The 23,088-nt window shown below is 39.9% G+C and overlaps 1 protein-coding gene across 4 annotated transcripts in view; it reads right to left on the reverse strand.

The window, feature by feature from the left end:
- Window positions 1-23,088, reverse strand: part of PIK3C2A (phosphatidylinositol-4-phosphate 3-kinase catalytic subunit type 2 alpha) — an 88,555-nt gene that overhangs the window by 12,475 nt on the left and 52,992 nt on the right. For all 4 annotated transcript variants that reach the window (XM_034770169.1, XM_034770171.1, XM_034770170.1 and 1 more), the window contains exons 14-24: window positions 16,788-16,899; window positions 14,742-14,884; window positions 13,311-13,499; window positions 12,502-12,595; window positions 10,193-10,287; window positions 9,629-9,809; window positions 8,908-9,012; window positions 6,175-6,267; window positions 5,287-5,416; window positions 3,594-3,730; window positions 2,164-2,333 (exon numbers count right to left, since the gene is read on the reverse strand). In XM_034770169.1, coding sequence (XP_034626060.1) covers window positions 2,164-2,333; window positions 3,594-3,730; window positions 5,287-5,416; window positions 6,175-6,267; window positions 8,908-9,012; window positions 9,629-9,809; window positions 10,193-10,287; window positions 12,502-12,595; window positions 13,311-13,499; window positions 14,742-14,884; window positions 16,788-16,899 — 1,449 coding nt within the window. The remainder of the gene's footprint in view (window positions 1-2,163; window positions 2,334-3,593; window positions 3,731-5,286; window positions 5,417-6,174; window positions 6,268-8,907; window positions 9,013-9,628; window positions 9,810-10,192; window positions 10,288-12,501; window positions 12,596-13,310; window positions 13,500-14,741; window positions 14,885-16,787; window positions 16,900-23,088) is intronic.

Genomic DNA, 23,088 nt, shown 5'->3' on the forward strand with positions numbered 1-23,088 from the left:
GCAGCCTTCACATCTTGGCGTTCTTCAAGCAGACTTGTAACTACCAAAGTTGACGGCCAGGGGGAGATTGTAGAGACTTTTCAGAAGCACAGTAGTCTACAATGAGAATCCAAAATAGATTTTTGAAATTGGGTAGTTCAACCTAAAAGAACGGATACTTACCTTACAGTAAATGATTTTTCTAGATGGTCTACGCATGTGGATCCCACCCCTGGTGCACTTGTGCCCTCTGCACAGGAGTTAAGAAAGTTCTTTAGCAGTGTCCACTAGGAGTCATGCATATTCTTTACGTGCACTCTTGCTCCCCCACCTAAGAGCATATAGGGAGGGGTGACCCCAATTGCTACTCAATTTCTTTTGCTGCCCAGAGTCCCAATGATAAAACTAAGCTGCAGGAATGGCGGGTGGGTCGTGGGATCCACGTACGCAGAACATCTTGAAGCATCAGTTACTATAAGGTAAGTAACCATTCTTTCATCTTTGAGCTCCTGAGCACGTGGATCTCACTTACTATAATTAGTGAGCAGTTTGATTATTTGGAGGTGAGCGCTACGAGGTTATCTGAACAAAGATTGGAGAACAGCTCTTCTCTAAAGAGTAATGTCTACTAAGTGTGTGAACCAATTACCACAGAGCTGCTCTACATATTTCTATCAGTGGAAACCTGCTGAAGCAAAGTGGTCTGACCTGAGCCTTTTACCATATTCCACAAATAACCTAAGCTTCGTCCTCAACCGTCTTGTTTTGTTTAAGATAATACAAGGGGGCTCTTTCTGACATCCAAAGTGTGAAGTTTTGTTTTGATTATGCAGGAGAAGCAAGAGTCCTAGGATAGAAAACTGGTAAGTGACTATACTGGTTAATGTGAAAATCCCCTATTAACTTGGGTATGAATTTGGGACGAGAGCTTAATGAAAAAGCGTATGGGGGGTAGACGTGAGAGCTTGGATTTAGCTAACTCTGGGGGCTGAAGTAATAGCCATTAGAAACTCAACTTTCATGGATAAGTGATAAATAAAACAAGATACAGACTCAAAAAGACATTGCATTAAAGCCACAAACACTAAATTCAAATGCCAAGGAGGTGGCATTTTTCTAACTTGTGGAAACAGAAGATATAAACCTTTTAGGAGTGATGACTGATGGGGAAAAAACTGAAGGTCCTTGTCACAAGGTGAACGCACTGCTGGCGCCTCCTCTTGGCCATCCTAGGAATTAGCTCTGCCAGGTGCTGCACCCTCCTCCAGCAGCATCTCCCCTCTCACTCCAGGAACTGCAGCCTCTTTTTGTGACTTGGCCCTCTGACTAGGTCACTATCATGGTTTTCCTTTCTGGGGAGGCAGTTTTCTTATGCACTGCCCTGCTGGTGTCACTTCCCCCGTGGCTGGTTAGGAAACACAGGCCCACACTCTACTCTGGGTTCTGGCTCCGGGATCCTCTAGTCAGCAATCAAGAACTGTTCCACCCCGTACCATGCTGCATTTCCCTGAGCCCTCTCCAAATTTTCTGGTTCTCCCTTCTTTCTCTGGGTCTGCCAGTTTTACTGCTCCCTCCTTCCAGGGAGTAACTGCAGCCCACACATCTCTGCAGCCTCCAAACACTTCTCCCTCTTCCCATGTGTGTTTGTCTTCAAGTGGAATTACTCTTCTACGCAACAGGCAAGATTTAAAATCCGGTAAGCATGGTTGAGACATCATGGCCAAAACCCAGTATTGCTACCAACTACCTATAAAAATACAATTTTTTTTTTTTTTTTTTTTTTAAAGCCAAGAGGCAATAAAAGAAAATATCAAAAACTAATTAACTTTCTCCTAAACTACAATCTTAAAGCTGTAAAAAAGAGATACTCAGAAGTTCCAACTCTCTGCCAGGATAGTCAGAAGGAACGGACTGACAGTTGGTTACCCCGCCCTTTATGGTCTTGTGTGGGGAAATGGAAGAGCATGTCCGACCCCTAGTGGACACTGCTAGAGAAAACTTTCTGCATTTCTGCGCAGAAGGCACAAGTGCACCATGAGTAGGACCCACATACACAGGAGCTCTATGAAGACAATACTAAGTTCACACTGAGGACAGTGATAAAAATTCAGATGTTTAATTGTGTGAGGAAAAATGCAAAAGGGAAGTTGCTTGCATTCTCAAATGCTAAACTGCAGGAGATACCTTTTAAAGCTACCAAACGTCTGTGCGTGGCCCAAAAACTTTCCAAAGTCAATATGGAACATATGTCCCGTGGTTCGAAGCATTATGTTATCATTGTGACGGTCACAGATTCCCAATACGTAGGTGGCTACGCAGCATCCTGCACAAGAATAGATGAAGTTTTCTGAAGCCTGAAATTAGCAAAAAGTAATGAAATCAGAATGAATCTACCAATGGGAAAAAATGCACTTCAGTTTATCGTTCATTCAGAGTTCACTTTTTACCAGAGGGATGTGGCTCTGGGCAGCTGACAGTTCTTAAGTAAACTTCCCTCAGACTACTTGGGAAGCTATTCATTTAGGAAAAATTCTGTATGCTGTACTGCTAAGGGGAAAGGCAACTTGATAGGTTTTTGGGGACAAGAAGGCAGATAAGGTAGAGAAAAGGCTGTTCAGAGATAAAGCACAAGCAAAGGCCAAAGACATTTGTTTACCAAATCTGCATACCCCTGCCTGGTAGAGATGAAATGTTGCATCCAAAGGAGAAACAGCATGAGAAGGGGCCATATCTTCTAACCCAAGATTAAAACTGAGACCTGTTCTACCCTATAGAGTTAGATCAACTTAAGGCAGCTTACGTCAACCTAGTTATGTCAGTGTCCATACTACAAGGCGGATTCCACTGATGTACGTCCTCTGCTACACCACCACAACAACTCCACCTCCACGCAAGGCGTAGGGCTTATGCTGAAATAGTTAGGGCGATGTATTGTCCATGTAGACACTGTTACTTACATTGCCTGTTGTCTGTCAGCCTTGAATTGGGCTGACAGCTGAAGCCGTCCCCACACCCTCGGCTCTTACAGCCAGACCTGCCAGCCAGGCACCAGGCTCACAGCTGTGAACCCCGTACCTGTCTGACAGTTTGGACCATCAGAGCTGGGGGTGTGGGGCCTCAGCTGTGAGCCCCAGGATTGCTGGGATCCAACTGTCAGTGTCCCACAATGCCCCACATCAGTTGGCAGAAGCACACCTGGTGAGGACGTGCACCGCCAACTGAAAGAGCAAGTGTGGCCGTGAACCACTGCTTCAATTACTGCGGTGGCTGTTCGTTGACTTAAGTAGACTTAATTTTGTCATGTAGACAAGCCCTGAATGTCATGCTTCCCCCCACTTTTAATTTTGGAGTGAAATTTTTTCTACATTTAGAAGGCATTTCCATAGACCTTTCTGAAATGAAACATTAAACTGCTGTTTCCAAAAGACTCCTTTACAATCCTACAGTCAATTTTGATTCCTTTTCTGAAATATATACAGTACAGAAGAGTCAACTTCCCAAATAGCTTAAAACAGATTGTTAGAAAACTTATTTAGTGGCAGAATCAGAATAAGAGTTGTATTCTCCTGTAAATTAAAATGTTTACCATTGTAAAGGAAAACTATGGAAATTACCTTTTCATATTCCTCCTCTGTAGGATTATACTTTCGCAGCCATTCTGCAAGTGGCTTGTCTTTAAAAGATCCTGTCACTCCATATTCCACTTGAATTTTCCTAAGTGTATCTGAAGCAGGAACAAGTTCCACCAATCCTATATATAAAAATTAAGTTGTGTATTATATATATAGAGAGAGAGAGCACACGAGAAAGACGACTGCTCTGGTTTAAATCCTGTTTTTACATTATATTTTCCTCCACCTCTCATTTGGTATGAAGTCTCTTGAAGACATTTGATTTTAAAAATGTAGAGCCCAATCCCAGTCTCAAACAGTGAAAAAATATTTCTGAACTTTGTTAGTCTGATAAACCTCTCTGCAGGCAATTTTACAATGTATACTACAAAATATATGTAGCCAAATTAGGCTTGTGTTATTACTACAATCAGTTAAGGTTTGTGGAATATTGTAGGTAACTCCTACTTTGATTTCAAAAGCCATCAGCTGGTTAAATATGCAATGTGTGTAAAACTCGTATTGGGTCTAATCATTACTTAATGACTGTAAAACATCTCACATGCACTCATAAATAATTTAGATGTCTAACTCTGTAGTACAAGTGAAGTGCTGAGTAGAAGCTGCTCCAAGTTGACATTTCTAGAGCAACACAAAATACTCAATATGTGGCACTACAAAGGGCCTTATTTAGGAGAAAGTGGCTATTAAAAAAAATTTTAAATTCCTTTAGCTAAAGCACAAATCCCTATTTGGATAGTAGGTTTTTTGTTTTGTGGAGAAGGAGGGGAAGTAGCAGAAATCTGTAGTAGAGCTTCCATTTTTGTTTAAGATTGACAAGAAAAAATGAGGCATTACAGGGTATGCCAATCTAGAGCACAGTTTTAAGCTGGGAAGACGTGCTTTCTGTACATTCCAAAAGCAAAACTTCCGTATTCCAAAAGTAATTTATTCTCAGCCACATTTATCTGGATGCCAATATTTATAGTACCTAAAGTTGTCATTTGTGCTTTTGTGGGTGCCTTTGGGTCAGACCCAACTGACTTCAAAGAGAGTTGCAGGTTCTCAGTGCTGCTCAAGATCAGGCCCACAATGCATTAGTCAATCATCGCCTGTGAAGGACACCTTCCACTATTTAAGTTCCAAGGCATTTAATGGATTGTGAATCCAATCCAGACAGAACGATGTTGAAGAAAAGGGTGCCTCATTCCTGTCTAAACATTATAGAGTATGTGGTGCAAAGTTTATTGGATTTTTAAAATTTTCCTTTTAAAAAACTAAAAGTATTAATACAGGTACACAAGTACTGATTTTAACCTGTCTCCCTGTGAGTTTGATCATCTTTTCTGATGGACTGATGTAATGGAAGTGGCTTCAAACATTTTAGCAGTTCAATTTTGATCTAAATAGATCTCTGAAAATATTATATGGGGTGCCAGAATTAGCATTGCTCCTGTATTCCCTCCTTCCTTCTCAGTTCTGTTTTTCTCCACTGCATCTAATTTGTGTTTCTCTTTCATTTCCCGTTTCCTTCTGGGGGGTCTATTGCTAACGTTCATTGTTACATATGTCTGCCATTCACGAGAAACCGGTGGGTTTTTAACTGATTGAAGCATGATGCCAAGAATGTGTTGTAGAGCCCTTTAAGGGGAGAAGTGCAGGAACACATTGGGCAGTGTCTATCTGGCTACTGCACCTCGATCTTTTCCAGTTGAGAGGCACTTGAAGATAACCATCCGCAGGTCCAGTCCCTCCTGCAGCCAGATTTTGTCCATAATCTTTATCATTTGTAAAGCCAACATATCTTGTCGCAGATCTTCTCCGACCTTAAATAAAAACAAGTAGAGAAAGGATACTTTGAACAATGAACTAGACAGATTATATCCCCAGTAAGAGACAAACCATACTTTTCTTCTTAAATTGTGAACGACTTGTTTCCTCGGGTGTAGAGAAAGGGTAAAATGATGGGCCATAATGAAGCTTGTATAAACTGAAAATTGGCATTTTATATTTACAGTATATTCAGACATCTTAGTTAGCCCTTGAAATACACTGTTTGAAAGATGAACATAGTATTTTTCTTTTTAAACGTTACACTTTCACTCCAAGAAGGGGAGGAGAGGTAAGCTGGTCTAGTTGTTAGAGTACTAGACTCGGCCTTGGGAAACAGATTCAATTCCTAGCTCCACTATGGACAGGGTGTGACCTTGGGAAAGTCACTTACTGTGTATCTGACTCAATTTCCCATCTGTAAAATGGGCTAATAGTACTGCCCTACCTCACAGGGGTGTTGTGAAGATAAATACATTAAAGATTGTGGAGCACTAAGATATGACCATGATGGGAGCCATGTAAGTACAAATAAGTTTTCAACTTTCTACAAATGTGAACCACCCTTGTGGGGTTAGCTATTTTCATTCATCCAATTACGTAAGTCAGTTTCTAAATATAAAGAGAAAAGACTTGAGATGCAGTTAATAGCCTGTAGAAATGTGGCAAAGCTAGCTAGTTTTGTTGGCATTAGCTATCATAACCCCATATCTTTCCTCCAGTAGAAAAAGAGAGAAAAAAACCAAAAACTTACTTTAAACATAACATTAATTTCTTCTCCCAGAGGATCTGCATTCACCAATGTGACTTTTAGTGGTACTGCATTAGAATTGAAGAACGAACATGCCTGCAAGTACATGATAGTTTAATCCTTAGAAGGATAATTACTGATAACATTTCTGGCTTTCAAATCAAATAGAATGTCTAGTTTGAAGATGAGATTTCAAATTGCCAGCATGCCAGAAAAAGTTACTAATACTTGGAATGTTTGCACACCCTATAACAGCGCAAGTTCTGAGATCGATGAAGTGGCAATATATCACAAAGTAGTATCTCTAGAGTGCGTGGTCTCGTACTCCCATTCCTGAGAGCATCACACAACCAGTAACTAAAAGTTGCTGCTTTTGAGAGACCCGCAAGATTTTTAAATTGTGGTGTTGATATTTAATAGACTCACATCTGACATGCATATTTAAAAAAATCAGGTTAAAATCTTTCATTGCCCCATGATTCACCATACGATACACCTAACATCTTGGAATGGAGTTTAATCTTCCATTCACTATCTCTTGAATGCCCAGTTCTGACATGCCTGTTCGTTAACAGTAGTGACAACATTCCTCCTTTTGGTCATCCTGCCTCTTCCCTAACAATGTCTTCTATATGCTTGTATACAATCAATTGACATAACATTTTATTGGCATGTGTATTTTAATATGCAAGTATCACTAACAAATATATTCCATAACTTGAAATAGATATTTAAAAAAAAAAAAATCTTCAATAGGTTGTCTTCCAAGTTGGAACCATTAATTGTTCAGAAATCTGCACACCATCGCCCATTTCTCTTAAAATATGGTGGCAGGGCTGCAGAGAGCTTTTTGGAGTCTGGGGCAAAATATGAAACTGAAGCCTCCCACCCCTCCAAAAAAATTACCACTAAGCGGAGGTGGGGTGTTGGAGAGTGTCTGCATCATGCTAATCTGGCAGCAGTGGCTCCTGTCCCACGGGGCTGGTCCCAGCTCCCCGCTCTGGGTATTGCAACCCGGCACGCAGGGTCACACTGCCACTCAGCTTTTGGCCCAGCTGCCTATCACTCACAACGGAGAGGCCACCAGGCCAAATATCAGTGAACAGTGCTGCGACTGTGTGCACCAGATTGCAATGCCACTTTGTGTACTACCCTTTTTGCCCCTCCCTCTTGGTGGCCCTGTATGATGGACATGACGATTACCTTGAGTTTGGTGGGATAAACATGCCCCAAAGAAAACATGTCCATGCCTCTCCTTATGTGCTGTCACAACAGCTTAGATAGTCCGGACACTTTAGACAAAAATCCCTAGAGCTGAACATCTCTGGGCTAGAGATAGAGCATTCTCCATATGCCTCATGATTTTTGGATTTACTGGCTTTATTAGACGGAAGGTCAGTTTAGACAACCAACAAATGGTATAAGTCCATGCAGGTACTCAGGCTCTTTCACCAAGATGATTATGGACAATATATCTGCTTACTTTGGGCAGAAACGCCTTGACTTATTTATGAAATGTTTGTACATATGCCGGTATTGCAAGATAGAAAATATCCTAACACACAAAATAAAGAATGAATAAAAACAGGGACCGACATTCTAACTGAAGAAGCTATTCAAAGTTGGATTTACTGCTGCCTCTGAACTGTAAATTTGAGATCCGAAGAGAATACAAAGTTTGGAGCTTTCGCATCTCTCAGTTTCCAACTTTCTATTGATTACGTAGTATGGTTCCTTCAATTCACTTTCTCCACCAGGTCCCTCATGGGGATTAGGACCAATGTTCAGTACATGTGAGTTTGTTTTGGTATCAATTTATTCAGAAGTTTTACAGATGGTCGTTTCTCTGCCCTACACCCCTTAGAATCATATTACTGTAGCTTTCTCCTGGAAAATTCTTGTTTCTATTGGTTTCTGATTTAAGTGTCAGCAGTGTTGAGGCTTATACAATTTCTGAGATACTGTTCCTCTTTTCACAGCATGAAATTCAGAACACCAATGTTTTCTTGTTCCAGACAGTCTTCTGCTTGCATTTATAACTTCAGCCTCATAAGGGAATGGGATTATAATCTTATTTTACAACCTTAGTATATGTATTGTGTAATGCATAAGTGTTGTATTATTATTAAGCATACAGGACAGTGTATGCAACTTATGCTTCAGAGGCTCTGAAGACTGTCAGAACTTGCATGTTTTGCAACTTCACACTCACTAACCTTCCCAGTTGCATAAAAACTCTTATTTTAAAATAGAATCTTTGCCTCTCTAGCATGGAGTATCTGAGAAATACATCCAATCACACAGCTGGTTAGCTCCATCCCACAATATATACTTCAAAATATTAACAGCCAGTCTTGTACATTTCCTTCTCCTTTGACCATTGCTGGAGGCTGTCTAACTTTTCCATTCACATGCTTTGAAACTTCCTCTGTTCTCACACAATGTTTTTATGACTTTCATGTATGACCAGGTCCTTGCTGCTATGTAAGGAGAGCTCCACTAGTATCTGATGAAGTAGCAAATTAAATCAGACCTTGGTCTGTGTACCAAATATTTCCATAATCTTTGTCTCTTCTCAGCTAATTTAATTTTATTGTCTGGTTCTAAAGGCTCTTTATTAAAAAGCTCTCCCACCAGTGTAACACTTTTCATATACATTAAATACTCCTTTCTACACGTTGATTTTCTGGAATTACAAGCATGTAATGCTGATTTAAAAATCTTTCCATACTGTACCTTGACATTTAATTCTTTTGCCACAAGGCTGGGATTGAGAGGCAAACGGCATTTGTTCTTCATGAAAAAGGACTGTACACGTTCCATACCACTTTGCAGGACAACCTGAGAGCAAAAAAAAATAAAAATGCAGAACTGACATTAATCCATTAAAATACCTACAGGGAAATTTTTGACAAGCAAAGTAATTATGCAGAACAGCAGAGCCAATGCCCTAATTCCTGAAGAGTGCCATGGGACTTTAAGTGACCACAGTCATAATGTCTATTTTACTTCTCATCCAAAACAAAACAAAACAAAAAACCTACACAACCCCACCAGTACAGCCCTAATGCCATGCCAATAAAATTTTTCAGTTCTGAGTCTATAAAATTATAAATTTACATTAGCAGCCTACTGCCAGGGCCCCATATATTATGAGAGAATGGGGCCAAATTCTGTAGCAACATCAATTTATTTCATTGCCAATTCTTTTCCTCCCATCATAACCACTCCTCTCACAGAGCTATGGCTAACATTTGAAGATTAAAAAAAAAACACACTTATCAATGACTAAACAATTATTCTGTTGATGAAATATTTAACATCTGTTGATTAAATACATCTTACTATACTTTTATACGGTGCTGTATTTAATGTGAAAGCCAAGTAAATTTACTTTGAAATTCAGGTCAGTTGTATCCCTCTCTAACACACAATATTAAAAGTTAAGCATACGCACCTGCCTAGCAGATCCACTTGTTTGTTTTACTTTTTCTGCTACCACTCCCAAAAGCTGTACCAGTCTGGTCTGTTTCTCCAGCTCTTCCCGCAGCCCTTGCCCACAGACCGAGAGGAAGGCACCAAGAATATGCTCATACCTTACCCCAAATTTTGCATCATGTAGGGTATCCTTCAGAAGCCTGAAATAGCAGGTATTTAAGTTAGTAGTTTTCCCTACAAAGCAGTATTTCCCCTCTAAAGCGAACATTTTAGCTAGAGTTCAAAGGCAAGCCTTTTTTAAGAAGTCCATTAACAAGGGGTATTACACAACACTGCACACACATACATTACTTGCTGTAAATCAGTAACTTAATTCTGAGAACTATATGTGCTTGGTTCTTATGGATTCATTTGGTTTTATTACAAGGAACACTGTTTATCTTTTGCACATTACGCTGACTTGATGCAACATCTATTGATCTGTCATTTTGATTAATGAAATTTTAGCATTTAGACAGCAAATTACTTTGTTCTGAAAACACCAATCTGACTGTAATTAAATGAAAGAAAGACACGTTCTTACCAATATACACAGTGTGCTATCTGAATATTTCCTAATGCCCGAGCCAAAATGAATCTGACTAAAGAGTTGTCCAGGTATGTTTCATACTTCAATGCCTAAAGGTAAGAAAATCAGTCAATTTTTAGATTAGATTATACACTGCCTTTGGTTGTTTTGGGGGGTTACCTATAACATTTAAAGTTCAGTGGTGGCCAGAGGATCTTTAGGGGCTCAAAGCAGAGTAAACCCACTAGCTTTGCCTATTAATTCCAGATAATCTGTGAAGGTTTAGGTGATTGAAAAACTAATATAAAACAGACACCTGAAGCTGTAGTGGTATTTTAAAGAGTGACCATTTAATAGACTATATATTAAAACAAATTACCAAGGATGTAAGTAATGACATTTCCCCCACTTCTATCCTTACTCAGGAGAATACAAATAGCCAAAATAAATATCTGCCCCAGATTGATTTATGTCATTGGCCTATTGCCTTTCAAGGTCACTCCCTCACTTTTTGCTCAATAAATTGGCTTATGCAATTTATACGGGATTAAAAACAAAAACAAAAAAACAACATCAGCCTCGTTTGTCACACAAGACCCTTAAAACGTTCTAAGTATGGGGTAGCCAGATTTGTACCTATATTATCAAGCATTTCAAATGTGTCCTATTGTAAGGTGGTTCCCGCTCCAGTGCCTCTGTATACATACCAGCCTGGTTTGAGACCAAAAACCCACCGCACTTAGCTATGCTATTTGGTTCCCTCTCTTCCATACTTTAAGAAGCCACCCACATCCTTAAGGGAAAATCCAATTTTTGCAGCTACATGGGGCATCCTGCAATGTGTTAAGATGATTACAGCATCTGATCTTACTAATTCTCTTCTCATACCACTAGGGGATAACCTGTGCCTCAGGATCAAGGCCAACTCCAGAACGCTTAGACAATTTGGATAGAAAAAGGATTAACAAAAATTAAAGATACAATACAAGGTGATAAATTGTTATCATATAATCAAGGGAGACCAAACAACAGCTACCACTGTGTCTCAGTTCCTTCCTTCAGCAGCTATGCTTAAAGATTCATGCAAAGATAGGGAGACAATTGCTCTATTTCAACTCTCTCACCTCTAGAAGAACATGTTAAGAAATAAGGAAACAAAGTTAACTTTGGAGGAATTACTTAAAGTGGCTTAATGCTTTGCAGTACTTTCTCGATCTCAGTCTGAAAGAAAAACGGGGAGGAAAAAACCCAACAAAAACAGCCTTAGTACCACAACAGAAATCCAGGAGGATAACTGGCTTAACATGAAAGATATTTCAAGTTCTTTATCCTTGTAATTCTTCCAGAACAAAATACAAAACGGGCATTACTGAACTCCAGAACTTTTGTTTAAGTCTCGATTGGTAACACATGGCAAGCGTTAGAGATGCAAAGAGCCACATGCCAACATTTCACACATCCTCTATACCTGTCAAAAAATGCATGTGTTCTGGATCACCATATTCAGTGTGCTCTCAAACATGAAGTGTCACCATCCTTCTTTGTCCAAGCTTGTGTAGTATAGGGGTGCTGGATGATTTGTTATTACCAGAGGGCATGAAGAAATGGATTGCAATAACTATTGTAGTGGCCAAAAGTTATTTTGAGAAGATGGAAATCTTCAATTCCTCCTTCATACACAGACTGGATTAGTGAGAGTACTCTACTACTGCATTATTGGAAAAAAATACTTTAATAGAAGCACTTGGGAAAAAAATACGAGGATGTCTGGTCACACATGAAAATTATTGCTTGCTTTTGCAGTTTAGTATATATTAGTCCCTGATACTCACAGGTTGTTTGCTCACTTATTTACCTATTTAGTCATTTTAGTAATTGATGCTTTGCATGACCTTTATGGAGTCAAGTCCCCCCCCCCCCGTTCCCCCCCAAAAAACAGGTTTTACAAATAATAAATGTTGAATTTTGTTATTTATATGCTATTTCCATCTTATGCATTTATATATGTTTTGTTTCACTGTGTTTATTTTTATTGATTTTATATAAAGGTAAAGTTTAAAAAACTGACCATTTATTTAGTACACAGAAGTCTCACACGCATCCAGAAGGTGCTAGTATAATTCTATTTTTTGTTCTACCTAACCCAGAATGTGAACTAAGTAATTTATTTAATATATCACTTACAGCACCTCTGTTAATGGCAACACTAATTGAAGAGGACCCAGATGTGTTTTCACACCCAAAATACACAAAAAAATCATTTTTTGTTCATCGACAGTTCTAATGTTGTAAAATGTACAAAAAGGGTAAGCAATAAATGTCACCTGCACAAACTGCGGGAGGAAGTCTGTTAACTCATCATCACTTATTTCTTCAATCCAATTCACAGCTGTGGTTCGCACTTCCTGATCTGCAAACCTGCAAGAGTATCACAAGTCCACACTCACTGTTTGTTTTAACTTCAGCAGAGATAGTTCCCAAGATTTAGTCGTGTAACATTTTTTATTGTTGTAGTGCTTGCACGCCCTCAACAGGATCAGACCCTCCACGTAGAAGGCACGGTATAAACACATAGGCGCAGGGATGCCTACCTCTTTAACAATTTATTGTCTTAGCAGCTTGCTTAGATAACAAACCTATTCTCATAGTAAAAGGACAGATTTTGAGGTGAGTCACGTATGTCTACTCTTGTAATGTCACAGTAGGATGTCAATTTGGCTGAGTTTATCAAAGAAATTAAATCAGCTTTTTAACTTTAGACAAGGTGTTTTTTTGGGTACAAAAATTTAGGCCATATTTTACAAGTGAAGAAAATTCAGATAATCCTCCTATGAAAGATAGTTAAGAAGTCATCTTTAGTTGGTAATCAAACTTTTTCTGTGCACTTTTTAACTAGAAACCCATTTCAGTAGCTATCTCTAACTATGCAAGCCAAACAGAAACAATTTAAGTTAATGGAGGCTATAACTTGTAAACAAAATTACAGAACGTGCAGTGGACATTAACTTGTGTTAATTCAACAGCTGATGACCAATTCTACAGTGAATTACAAATGAGCATGCTAACTATCTGCACAATACAACAACACTGGGGAAAAATTAGACATCCAATATAATTTGTGGAGTTCACTTACTTTGAATCCAGTAGTTCCATAGCAGTCAAAGGAGGTAGGGGAGGCCACTGCTGAAGCAGTGAGTATATTTCAGGAAGACTTGCCCAGTCCCAGTGTGGGGCACTAGCTAATATTTTTGGAAGGCTGTGTGTGTGTTCATGGCAATAATGTCGCTTCTCCCACAAAAATTCTTTATCTTCCTTTGATAGCCTGCAGACAGTCCAAACAGCAGTTTAGTTTATAAGAATGACTATCGTTACTCAGAAGAATACCAAAGCACTTGCCAAAGTACATACGTAGATCACTTCATCTACCTCCAAGTTCGAATACAACCTAAAAGTTTAAGTAGGCAGTGAGGAAGATACCGCTGAAATGGTAGATTGCTTTGAGAAACAATCAGAACTTTATCGTTTTAAGTTTCATTCGAAATTGAGCAGCGCCGAATGCCATACTGCAGTGTTAGTTCAGCACGGATGACACAGGAAGACTGCCACGTACAATATCCTAATTTCTCCTAGTGATCTCTCAAGCGTATATAGCAACTTCAAAAAACTTATCAACTGTTCTGTGAAAAGTTAACTTACTACATAGATTCCCCCCCAAAATGGGTTCCTGTGTTTCTAGTTCTACTAAAACTCTTCATAATGAGAGCTGCACACCTAAACCCAGGCACACAAGCCTCATTTATGCGAAAGAAAGGGGGCATATGTGGCTGTAGATTATGTGTCAGCCTTTAGTAAGGACGACAAGTTTTAGGTGATAACAAGCAACACTGTGTCCCATCTTTTTCCCAGCTAGGAAAAAAAAAAGTCAGGATATAGTCACATAGCAGGCTCCCCTCACAACAGCATTTCAGTCTTATTAATGGAGAATGTTGTGCTGTTTATGAAGTTAAGACGGTTAAGCGTATTTTAAATACAGAATCCTGGCCAGTAATCCTGCTGTAATAAAGGAACTGATGTTAACAGATATGGCATTTATAAAATTTTGTCAGATGACCCCCTTAGTAGAACTCTAGTCTCCCATTTTCTCCTTCCTTCTCCAGTTCTCTTGTAGCACATTTTAAATAACCCCTGCCCTCATCTCCCAAAAGCCAGAAATTCATTCACAGCACCTGCCAGATTATTAATTTGCCACCACTGTCCTACAGTCTGAAGAGCTCCAAGCAAGCACATTTTGCAGAAAGGGGTCAAAAAAGAGAAAAAAGTCTAGTATAACAAGGGAGATGCCATGGTACAAGCTGTGGAAAGCAAGTAGGTGTTGTAATTTCAAAACCACTGTTTTCTGGGGTACATACAGAACACTGAAGCCAGTCACAGGACTTCAAAAACACTAAACTAATATTTCAGACTAGTACAGAGGAAATTTAACTAAAGTTATGTACTTAATTCCCTCTTCACAGAGTTTCTTACATGTAGAAAGATAAAATATTGCTACAATAGATTAACATACCCAAGGGTGCCATCTTTGGCAAGAATAGCAAGAAGACGCTCCTTTACATTTTTTTCCAATGTTTCTATTGAATGATGTACCAAACCGTTTGCAGCTTGAGGAATTTTGTATACAGTATCAAAAGCCAGGGAGGGAAAGTCAACCTGAAAAATTAAAACAGAAGCCAGTCTTTAAAAGCTTTCAGAAAGCTGAAAAGGCTCCCTTAGCGCTGAACTACTGCATCACTGTTTTTACTAGGGCTGTCAAATGATTAAAAAAAAATCCACAATTAAATCGCACTATTAAACAATAACAATGCCATTTATTTAAATTTTTGATGTTTTCTGCATTTTCAAATATTGATTTCAATTACAACACAATACAAAGTATACAGTACTCACTTTATATTTTTTATTACAAATATTTATGCTGTAAAAAAGAAATATTTTTCAATTCACCTCACACAAGCACTATAATGCCATCTCTTTATCATGAAAGTTGAACTTACAAATATAGAATTATGTACAAAAAACCCTGCATTCAAAAATAAAACGTAAAACTTTAGCGCCTGGAAATCCACTCAGTCCTACTTCTTGTTCAGCCAATCACTCCAACAAGTTTGTTTACATATGCAGGAGATTATGCTGCCAGCTTCTTGTTTACAATGTCACCGGAAAGTGAGAGCAGACATTCACATGGTACTGTTGTAGCCGGCGTTGCAAGATATTTACATAGTAGATTCACATGTCCCTTCATCTTCAACCACCATTCCAGAGGACATGCATCCATGCGGATGATTTGTTCTGCTCGATAACGATCCAAAGCAGTTCAAACCGACGAATGTTCATTTTCATCATTTGAGTCAGATGCCACCAGCAGAAGGCTGATTCTTCTTTTTTGATGGTTCGGGTTCTGTAGTTGCCGCATCAGAGCGTTGCTCTTTTAAGACTTCTGAAAGCATGTTCCACACTCAGTCTCTCAGATTTTGAAAGGCACTTCAGATTCTTAGGTTGAGTGCTGTAGTTATCTTTAGAAATCTCACATTAGTACCTTCTTCGCATTTTGTCAAATCTGCAGTTAAAGTGTTCTTAAAACGAACAACATGCAGGGTCATCATCCGAGAGTACTATAATGTGAAATATATGGCAGAATGCGGCTAAAACAGAGCAGGAGACATTATTCTCCCCCAAGGAGTTCAGTCAAAATTTAATTAACGCATTATTTTTTTAAAAAACATCATCAGCATGGAAGCACGTCCTCTGGAATGGTAGCCGAAGCACAAAGGGGCACACAAATGTTTAGCATATCTGGCACATAAATACCTTGCAATGCCGGCTACAAGAGTGCCATGTGAATGCCTGTTCTCACTTTCATGTGATACTGTAAATAAGAAGCTGGCAGCATTATCTCTTGTGAATGTAAACAAACTTGTTTCTCTTAGTGATTGGCTGAATAAGAAGTAGGACCAAGTGGACTTGTAGTTTCTAAAGGTTTACACTGTTCTGTTTTGGGTGCAGTTATGTAACAACAAAAACCCTACATTTGTAAGTTACTCTTCCACCATAAAGAGATTGCATTATGGTACTTGTATGAGGTGAACTGAAAAATACTATTTCTTTTGTCATTTTTACAGTGCAAATATTTGCAATAAAAATAATATAAAGTGAGCACTGTACACTTTGTATCTGTATTGTAATTTAAATCAATATATTCGAAAATGTAGAACAGGCAAAAATAGTTAATAAATTTCAATTGGTATTCTGTTGTTTAACAGTGAGATTCGAACCACGATTAATCGCAATTAATTTTTTTTAATCATGATTATTTTCGAGTTAATCACATGAGTTAACTGTGATTAATCGACAGCCCTAATTTTTACATTGGTATTTTGGTTTGGTATCACCTACCATAGCCTGCACAATGAAGAGGTTCCCGTGGCCCCCCCCCCCCGAAAGTGATATCAATCTATTTCTGCCGATAGACAAAATTCTTGAATACATACTGTTTGAATGCCATACGTGATCAAGTCAAAACAAAAACACTAAACTAAATCAGAAAGAATACTACCTGCAAAACTATTTTTTCCATGAGATTTCCTCTTTTATGGGCAGTTCCTGATGCTGGAGTCACATGTGATGAAGTCCAAAGGTGTAAGAGCTTAGTCCCACAAGTTAACAAACTAAGAACACAAAGGAAAAAGCACAGTATTTCAGTAACTATACCTTGTGTCTACTCCTCAAGAAGTTCATTAGTTATGAGAAACAGTAAGAAATCTGGGAAGCAGATCAAACACCCATTAGAAGATGGTAACTCACAAATGATAAAAATATTAATCTGCTATATCTTCATAATTAAAATGGACTATCAGTAGGTTCCCTAGGAGGACAAAAATGTGTCACAGAATACAGATGTTCTCAAACTGCGAGCAGGCCAAGTATCAAATGATAACCTTCCTTGAAAGAGGAAACTATTCTTATTCCAAAGAGGTTCTATATTAAGCCTCTGGATTCAGAGGGAACATTGGAAGCATGCCATTTGTTGGCAATTGTGATTTTGAGCAGCCAAACAAAGAATATGATCGCTACTAAGAAGAATTTCATTCTCCTATATGTTCAGACTATCTTCCATATTTATTTTTCAAGTCCTCAAAATGCTTAAGCCTGTGAGCAGCTCTAAGCCGGCAGAGGCAGAAGGATAAAGTTCAATATTGAAATGGTGGACTTGACTAAGGGAAAAAAGTTTAGCCTCTCAGATAAATAAAATGGAACACAGGTTGCCCATGTGGAGCAAATAAAGCTTGCAGACAAAGTAAATATTCTACAGGCAACAATCCTGCACCAACAAGGGCCTTGGGACCTTGTTTCATCTCTAGCTTCTATGATTCAATCAAATCACATATTGATTTAGCTGCAGGTGCAACATTTTGCAAATAACTTCACATTCCTACTAACCAATTATGCTAATTAGTATGAGTCACTGCAATTATATATTTACAGAGTTCTAACAGTGTGCTGGGCATTGTACAGAACAGATAATTCCTGCCTCAAGTAGTCAAAAAAAAAAACAAAACCAAAAACAAAACCTTTTAGTCAATACAGTTTAATTTCATGAGAAAAATGTAAGGGGACAATCAAGGCTTCAGTGTGTTGGGGAGAAGGGGCTGGGAAGGAAGAGGGGGAGGAGAGAAGAGGCAGTGATACCTTAGTCTTCATTAATGAGGTTCATAATGGAAAAAAAAAGAAAAAACCCTAACCACCAGCTAATTGTGCCACTGAAGAACAAATGAACACAGAGTTACACAGTATTCTTTCAAGCACTTGTTCAATCCCTTATGTGGTAGCAAGAATGGAAGAGCTGTATCCTTTCCAAATCCACACTTCATCACAAGTGCTTCCAATCTGGCTTTAGATTCTCACAGCACAGTAATGACCTTTGAATTTTCAGTGTTCTAGTTAGAAGCAATTTTTAGATCCCCTTGTTATTGATGTTATTTGAAAATGCAGCTGGAGTATTTGGCTTGTATCCCTCAACTACCTTGGCCTGCATTCAACTGTAGTAGTCCACTGTCAGTCTCTGCTAGCATTTCCACATCTACTGTATGCACATTATTCATCCAACTTTGGTCCAACATTCTTTTTGATCCTTGTGCTTCAGGGAGTTGAAATAGTTCTCACATGTGACGTACGATATATCCATCTCTCTGCTCTTCAAACTGTTGATAGGATTCTCTCCAAGTAGCCCGACATTACGATATAATTAGATTGACAACTTGACATTCAGCTGAAGATAAGCACTATCCTATTTGGTAAAAAACTTAGATGCAGGATCATAGGACCAGCTCCTTAGCTGTATAAGGGCAGTTGTGTGTCCCTGACAATAGGGGATCCTCAGGTAACATACAACCGCTGTAATGCATCACTCCTTCATGAACAGTGCAGTGGGTGTGGTCAGAGCACTCCTGTGCTGCAGAAATCCCAGTTGCTGGAATGGTTTCAGAGCAAGTCTACACTGCGAGAAAAAAAACCTGTGACACTAAGTGTCACAGCCCAGGGCAGCTGGTTTGGGCTCTGGGGCTGAAAAATATCAATGTAACCCAAGTCTAAATGTCTAGGCTGCAATTTTATAGGCCAAACCCTGCAAGCCCAAATCAGCTAACCCAGACTAGCCATGGGTGTTTTATTGCAGCGTAGACATACACCAGTCAGCAACTGTAAGGGTAAGTTGCAGAAGCAAGAGATGTTAAGAGTAACAAGAAAGGTTTCTTCAGGTATGTTAGCAACAAGAAGAAAATCAAGGAAAGTGTGGGCCCCTTACTGAATGAGGGAGGCAACCTAGTGACAGAGGATGTGGAAAAAGCTAATGTACTCAATGATTTTTTTGCCTCTGTCTTCACGCACAAGGTCAGCTCCCAGATTGCTGCACTGGGCAGTACAGCATGGGGAGAAGGTGACCAGCCCTCTGTGGAGAAAGAAGTGGTTCGGGACTATTTAGAAAAACTGGACGTGCACAAGTCCATGGGGCCGGATGCGCTGCATCCGAGGGTGCTAAAGGAGTTGGCGGGTGAGATTGCAGAGCCATTAGCCATTATTTTTGAAAACTCATGGCGATCGGGGGAGGTCCCAGATGACTGGAAAAAGGCTAATGTAGTGCCCATCTTTAAAAAAGGGAAGAAGGAGGATCCGGGGAACTACAGGCCAGTCAGCCTCACCTCAGTCCCTGGAAAAATCATGGAGCAGGTCCTCAAGGAATCAATTATGAAACATTTAGAGGAGAGGAAAGTGATCAGGAACAGTCAGCATGGATTCACGAAGGGGAAGTCGTGCCTGACTAACCTAATTGCCTTCTATGATGAGATAACTGGCTCTGTGGATGAGGGGAAAGCAGTGGATGTGTTATTTCTTGACTTTAGCAAAGCTTTTGATACGGTCTCCCACAGTATTCTTGCCACCAAGTTAAAGAAGTATGGGCTGGATGAATGGACTGTAAGGTGGATAGAAAGCTGGCTAGATCGTCGGGCTCAACGGGTAGTGATCAATGGCTCCATGTCTAGTTGGCAGCCGGTTTCAAGTGGAGTGCCCCAAGGGTCGGTCCTGGGGCCGGTTTTGTTTAATATCTTTATTAATGATCTGGAGGATGGTGTGGACTGCACTCTCAGCAAGTTTGCAGATGACACTAAACTAGGAGGCGTGGTAGATACACTAGAGGGTAGGGATCGGATACAGAGGGACCTAGACAAATTAGAGGATTGGGCAGAAAAAAACCTGATGAGGTTCAACAAGGACAAGTGCAGAGTCCTGCACTTAGGACGGAAGAATCCCATGCACTGCTACAGACTAGGGACCGAATGGCTAGGTAGCAGTTCTGCTGAAAAGGACCTAGGGGTCACAGTGGACGAGAAGCTGGATATGAGTCAACAGTGTGCTCTTGTTGCCAAGAAGGCTAACGGCATTTTGGGCTGTATAAGTAGGGGCATTGCCAGCAGATCGAGGAACGTGATCGTTCCCCTTTATTCGACATTGGTGAGGCCTCATCTGGAATACTGTGTCCAGTTTTGGGCCCCACACTACAAGAAGGATGTGGAAAAATTGGAAAGAGTCCAGCGGAGGGCAACAAAAATGATTAGGGGTCTGGAGCACATGACTTATGAGGAGAGGCTAAGAGAACTGGGATTGTTTAGTCTCCAGAAGAGAAGAATGAGGGGGGATTTGATAGCAGCCTTCAACTACCTGAAGGGGGGTTCCAAAGAGGATGGAGCTCGGCTGTTCTCAGTGGTGGCAGATGACAGAACAAGGAGCAATGGTCTCAAGTTGCAGTGGGGGAGGTCCAGGTTGGATATCAGGAAAAACTATTTCACTAGGAGGGTGGTGAAACACTGGAATGCGTTACCTAGGGAGGTGGTGGAGTCTCCTTCCTTGGAGGTTTTTAAGGCCCGGCTTGACAAAGCCCTGGCTGGGATGATTTAGCTGGGAATTGGTCCTGCTTTGAGCAGGGGGTTGGACTAGATGACCTCTTGAGGTCCCTTCCAACTCTGATATTCTATGATTCTATGATTCTAAGCCTTCAAGCTGTGCCTGGGGACTAGCCTGGGGCAGATCAGCTCAAGGTCAGAGGAGCACAAACATGACTTAAGGTTACCTTTGCATCTCCAGCCTGAGCTTTGCTCCTCAGCTTTCTTGAGCAAGGTTTGGATCTGGGCTAGTGGTCTTCAGTGATGCAGAGCTTTCTAACAGTTACCACTTTATCTTTACATTCCTTTAATTGCAAACTTACTACACCTTGTAAAAGTTATTTTAAATCCTATAATCCAGATTTTATAGTCATTAAATCTGGTAAATAATGTCTGATCCATCTTCTGATTCTTCTTCCAGGAGGCCTCTGAATATTCCCACTTGTGGAATCAAAACACCTTATGAGCTTCTGGAATCTCCTAGCCTATATTAGCCACTCCCCCCCCCCCCCCCGGGGATTCCAAGTGGAATGGCTCCAACTGCCTTTTAGTTCCTGCTGAACAGCTGAAGGTTTAAAACTCAGTGTTCAAAATGTTTCTCTTAGTTTTAATTGTCTCCTGCCCCTTTGTATCCACTTTTGTTTATAGTTAAGACTGCTGCTTTTCATTAAAAAAAAAAAATGAAGAAGGTTTCTTTATGGCAGAGGCACTATCTGGATCAGCAAAGCCCATGAGAGCTGCCTCAAAATCCCTGATGGTGTAGGGTCTTCAGACCTAGTTGACTAAAATTGGTATGCTGAAAGTCCAGCATTGATTTTAAAGAGCCACTCAAAGTTTTCATTCATATTATTGTAGAGAGTAGAGGCCATGACAAAGATCAGGGTCACATTGCACTCGATGTAGCTCTATGTCCATCTTTAACAGTATGGAAGTCCCTGAGCTTATCACTGAGTTCAATGTCAACTATCCAGCACCAATAACTAGGGACTGAAGAGTTTCTTGCTAATGTAGCTGTGTGTCCAGCATTAGTGGTACCAATGTCCCCAGATCTATATTGTCAACTAAGTCCTTTGCAAAAAGAATCCAGCACTATTAAATACGTGTGAACGTACAGGGGGAGAACACTAGTTACTGGTACATAAAAACTATCCTAAAAAGACAGATAAATTAAATACCTTGATCATTTATACTCTCCTTTAAACTGACCTCAGATTATTATACTGTTCAGCGTCTATAAAACTAGAAAGCCTTCAGTTCTAGTTTGTCTAATCACTGGATGTAAATTTGTGAACCAGTAAACTTTTCCTAAATGTGGATAGGCTGAAAGTGATCTTTGTTACTTACAAACTATATGTGTTTTGCTCAGAGCTTCCATAATCATTTTAACTACTGCATAAGCAACTTACAGAATTAGTGTACTACATTAGTAACACTAAAGCAGCTTAAATGTATAAATCAATTCTATCCACTTTTTAGTTATTTTTTTTGTAGACAGGATTAGAGGCATTGTATTTGAGTTTTTAGCTCTTTCAAAGTTTGCTATGGTTTATCTTCCAAAAAAACAAAACAAAACAAAAAACCACTTACACCAGAGTAGTAAGACCAGATGTTGCTATCATGTGAAGACTGGAGACTAGAAGAGACTGACTGCTTTCTAGACCACTGTAAATTGAATTTCACAAAAGGAATGTAAAGGAGTCCTAGATGCCATTTTTAAAGAGCCTTTCTTTTCCTCCAATCTCCATTTAAGAGCACTGCAAGAACTGAATTTCTCTCAATGATATACAGTCCCAAAGAGTTGTTCATATATAAGTTCAATGTCCTGGCTGAAAAAGGTTTCAGACAATGCCCTGTTTGTTCAAGGTGATGAGCTGGATGAAAAAGAGCTCTTAACTCCCAAGTCAACTCCTGCTGAGTAAAGCAATGGAATTTAGCTGCACTAAAGCAAGAGTTGTGCTACTGGGAAGAGATTGGAGGCCTTGTGAGAGAATGAATTGAGGTCCCCAGAACTAAAAATGCCTCATTGAGAAAGCTATAGTCAACTTATAGTTTCTCTCTGCACAAAAGTATTGTGCTAGGACAAAACTATTCCATAACAGACATGTTAAGCAAGAAGTGTTTTCTTCAGAGAGCTTGCTGCTCTGTGGTGTCTGCTTTACTTGCTTGGTGTGTCTGCCCTCTATGTGGTGTTGCGCTGTGTAGCTGGTGTCACATGGTTGGACCAGTGCTTGTGAGCGTGCTATGAGCAAGCTGCTCTGACCAAATCTGTTCTACCACCACATTGTTACCAGCTCCTATCTGCTTAACAATTGCATACATAGTGAACTTGTCTGCCTTTCACACCTTCTAGCCCAGGGGTCGGCAACCTACGGCACGCGAGCAGATTTTGAATGGCACGTGGCTGCCTGCCGCAGTTCCGAC

Source organism: Trachemys scripta, chromosome 4 (genome assembly GCF_013100865.1).
Source record: "Trachemys scripta elegans isolate TJP31775 chromosome 4, CAS_Tse_1.0, whole genome shotgun sequence".
Classification (NCBI taxonomy): Eukaryota; Metazoa; Chordata; order Testudines; family Emydidae; genus Trachemys; species Trachemys scripta.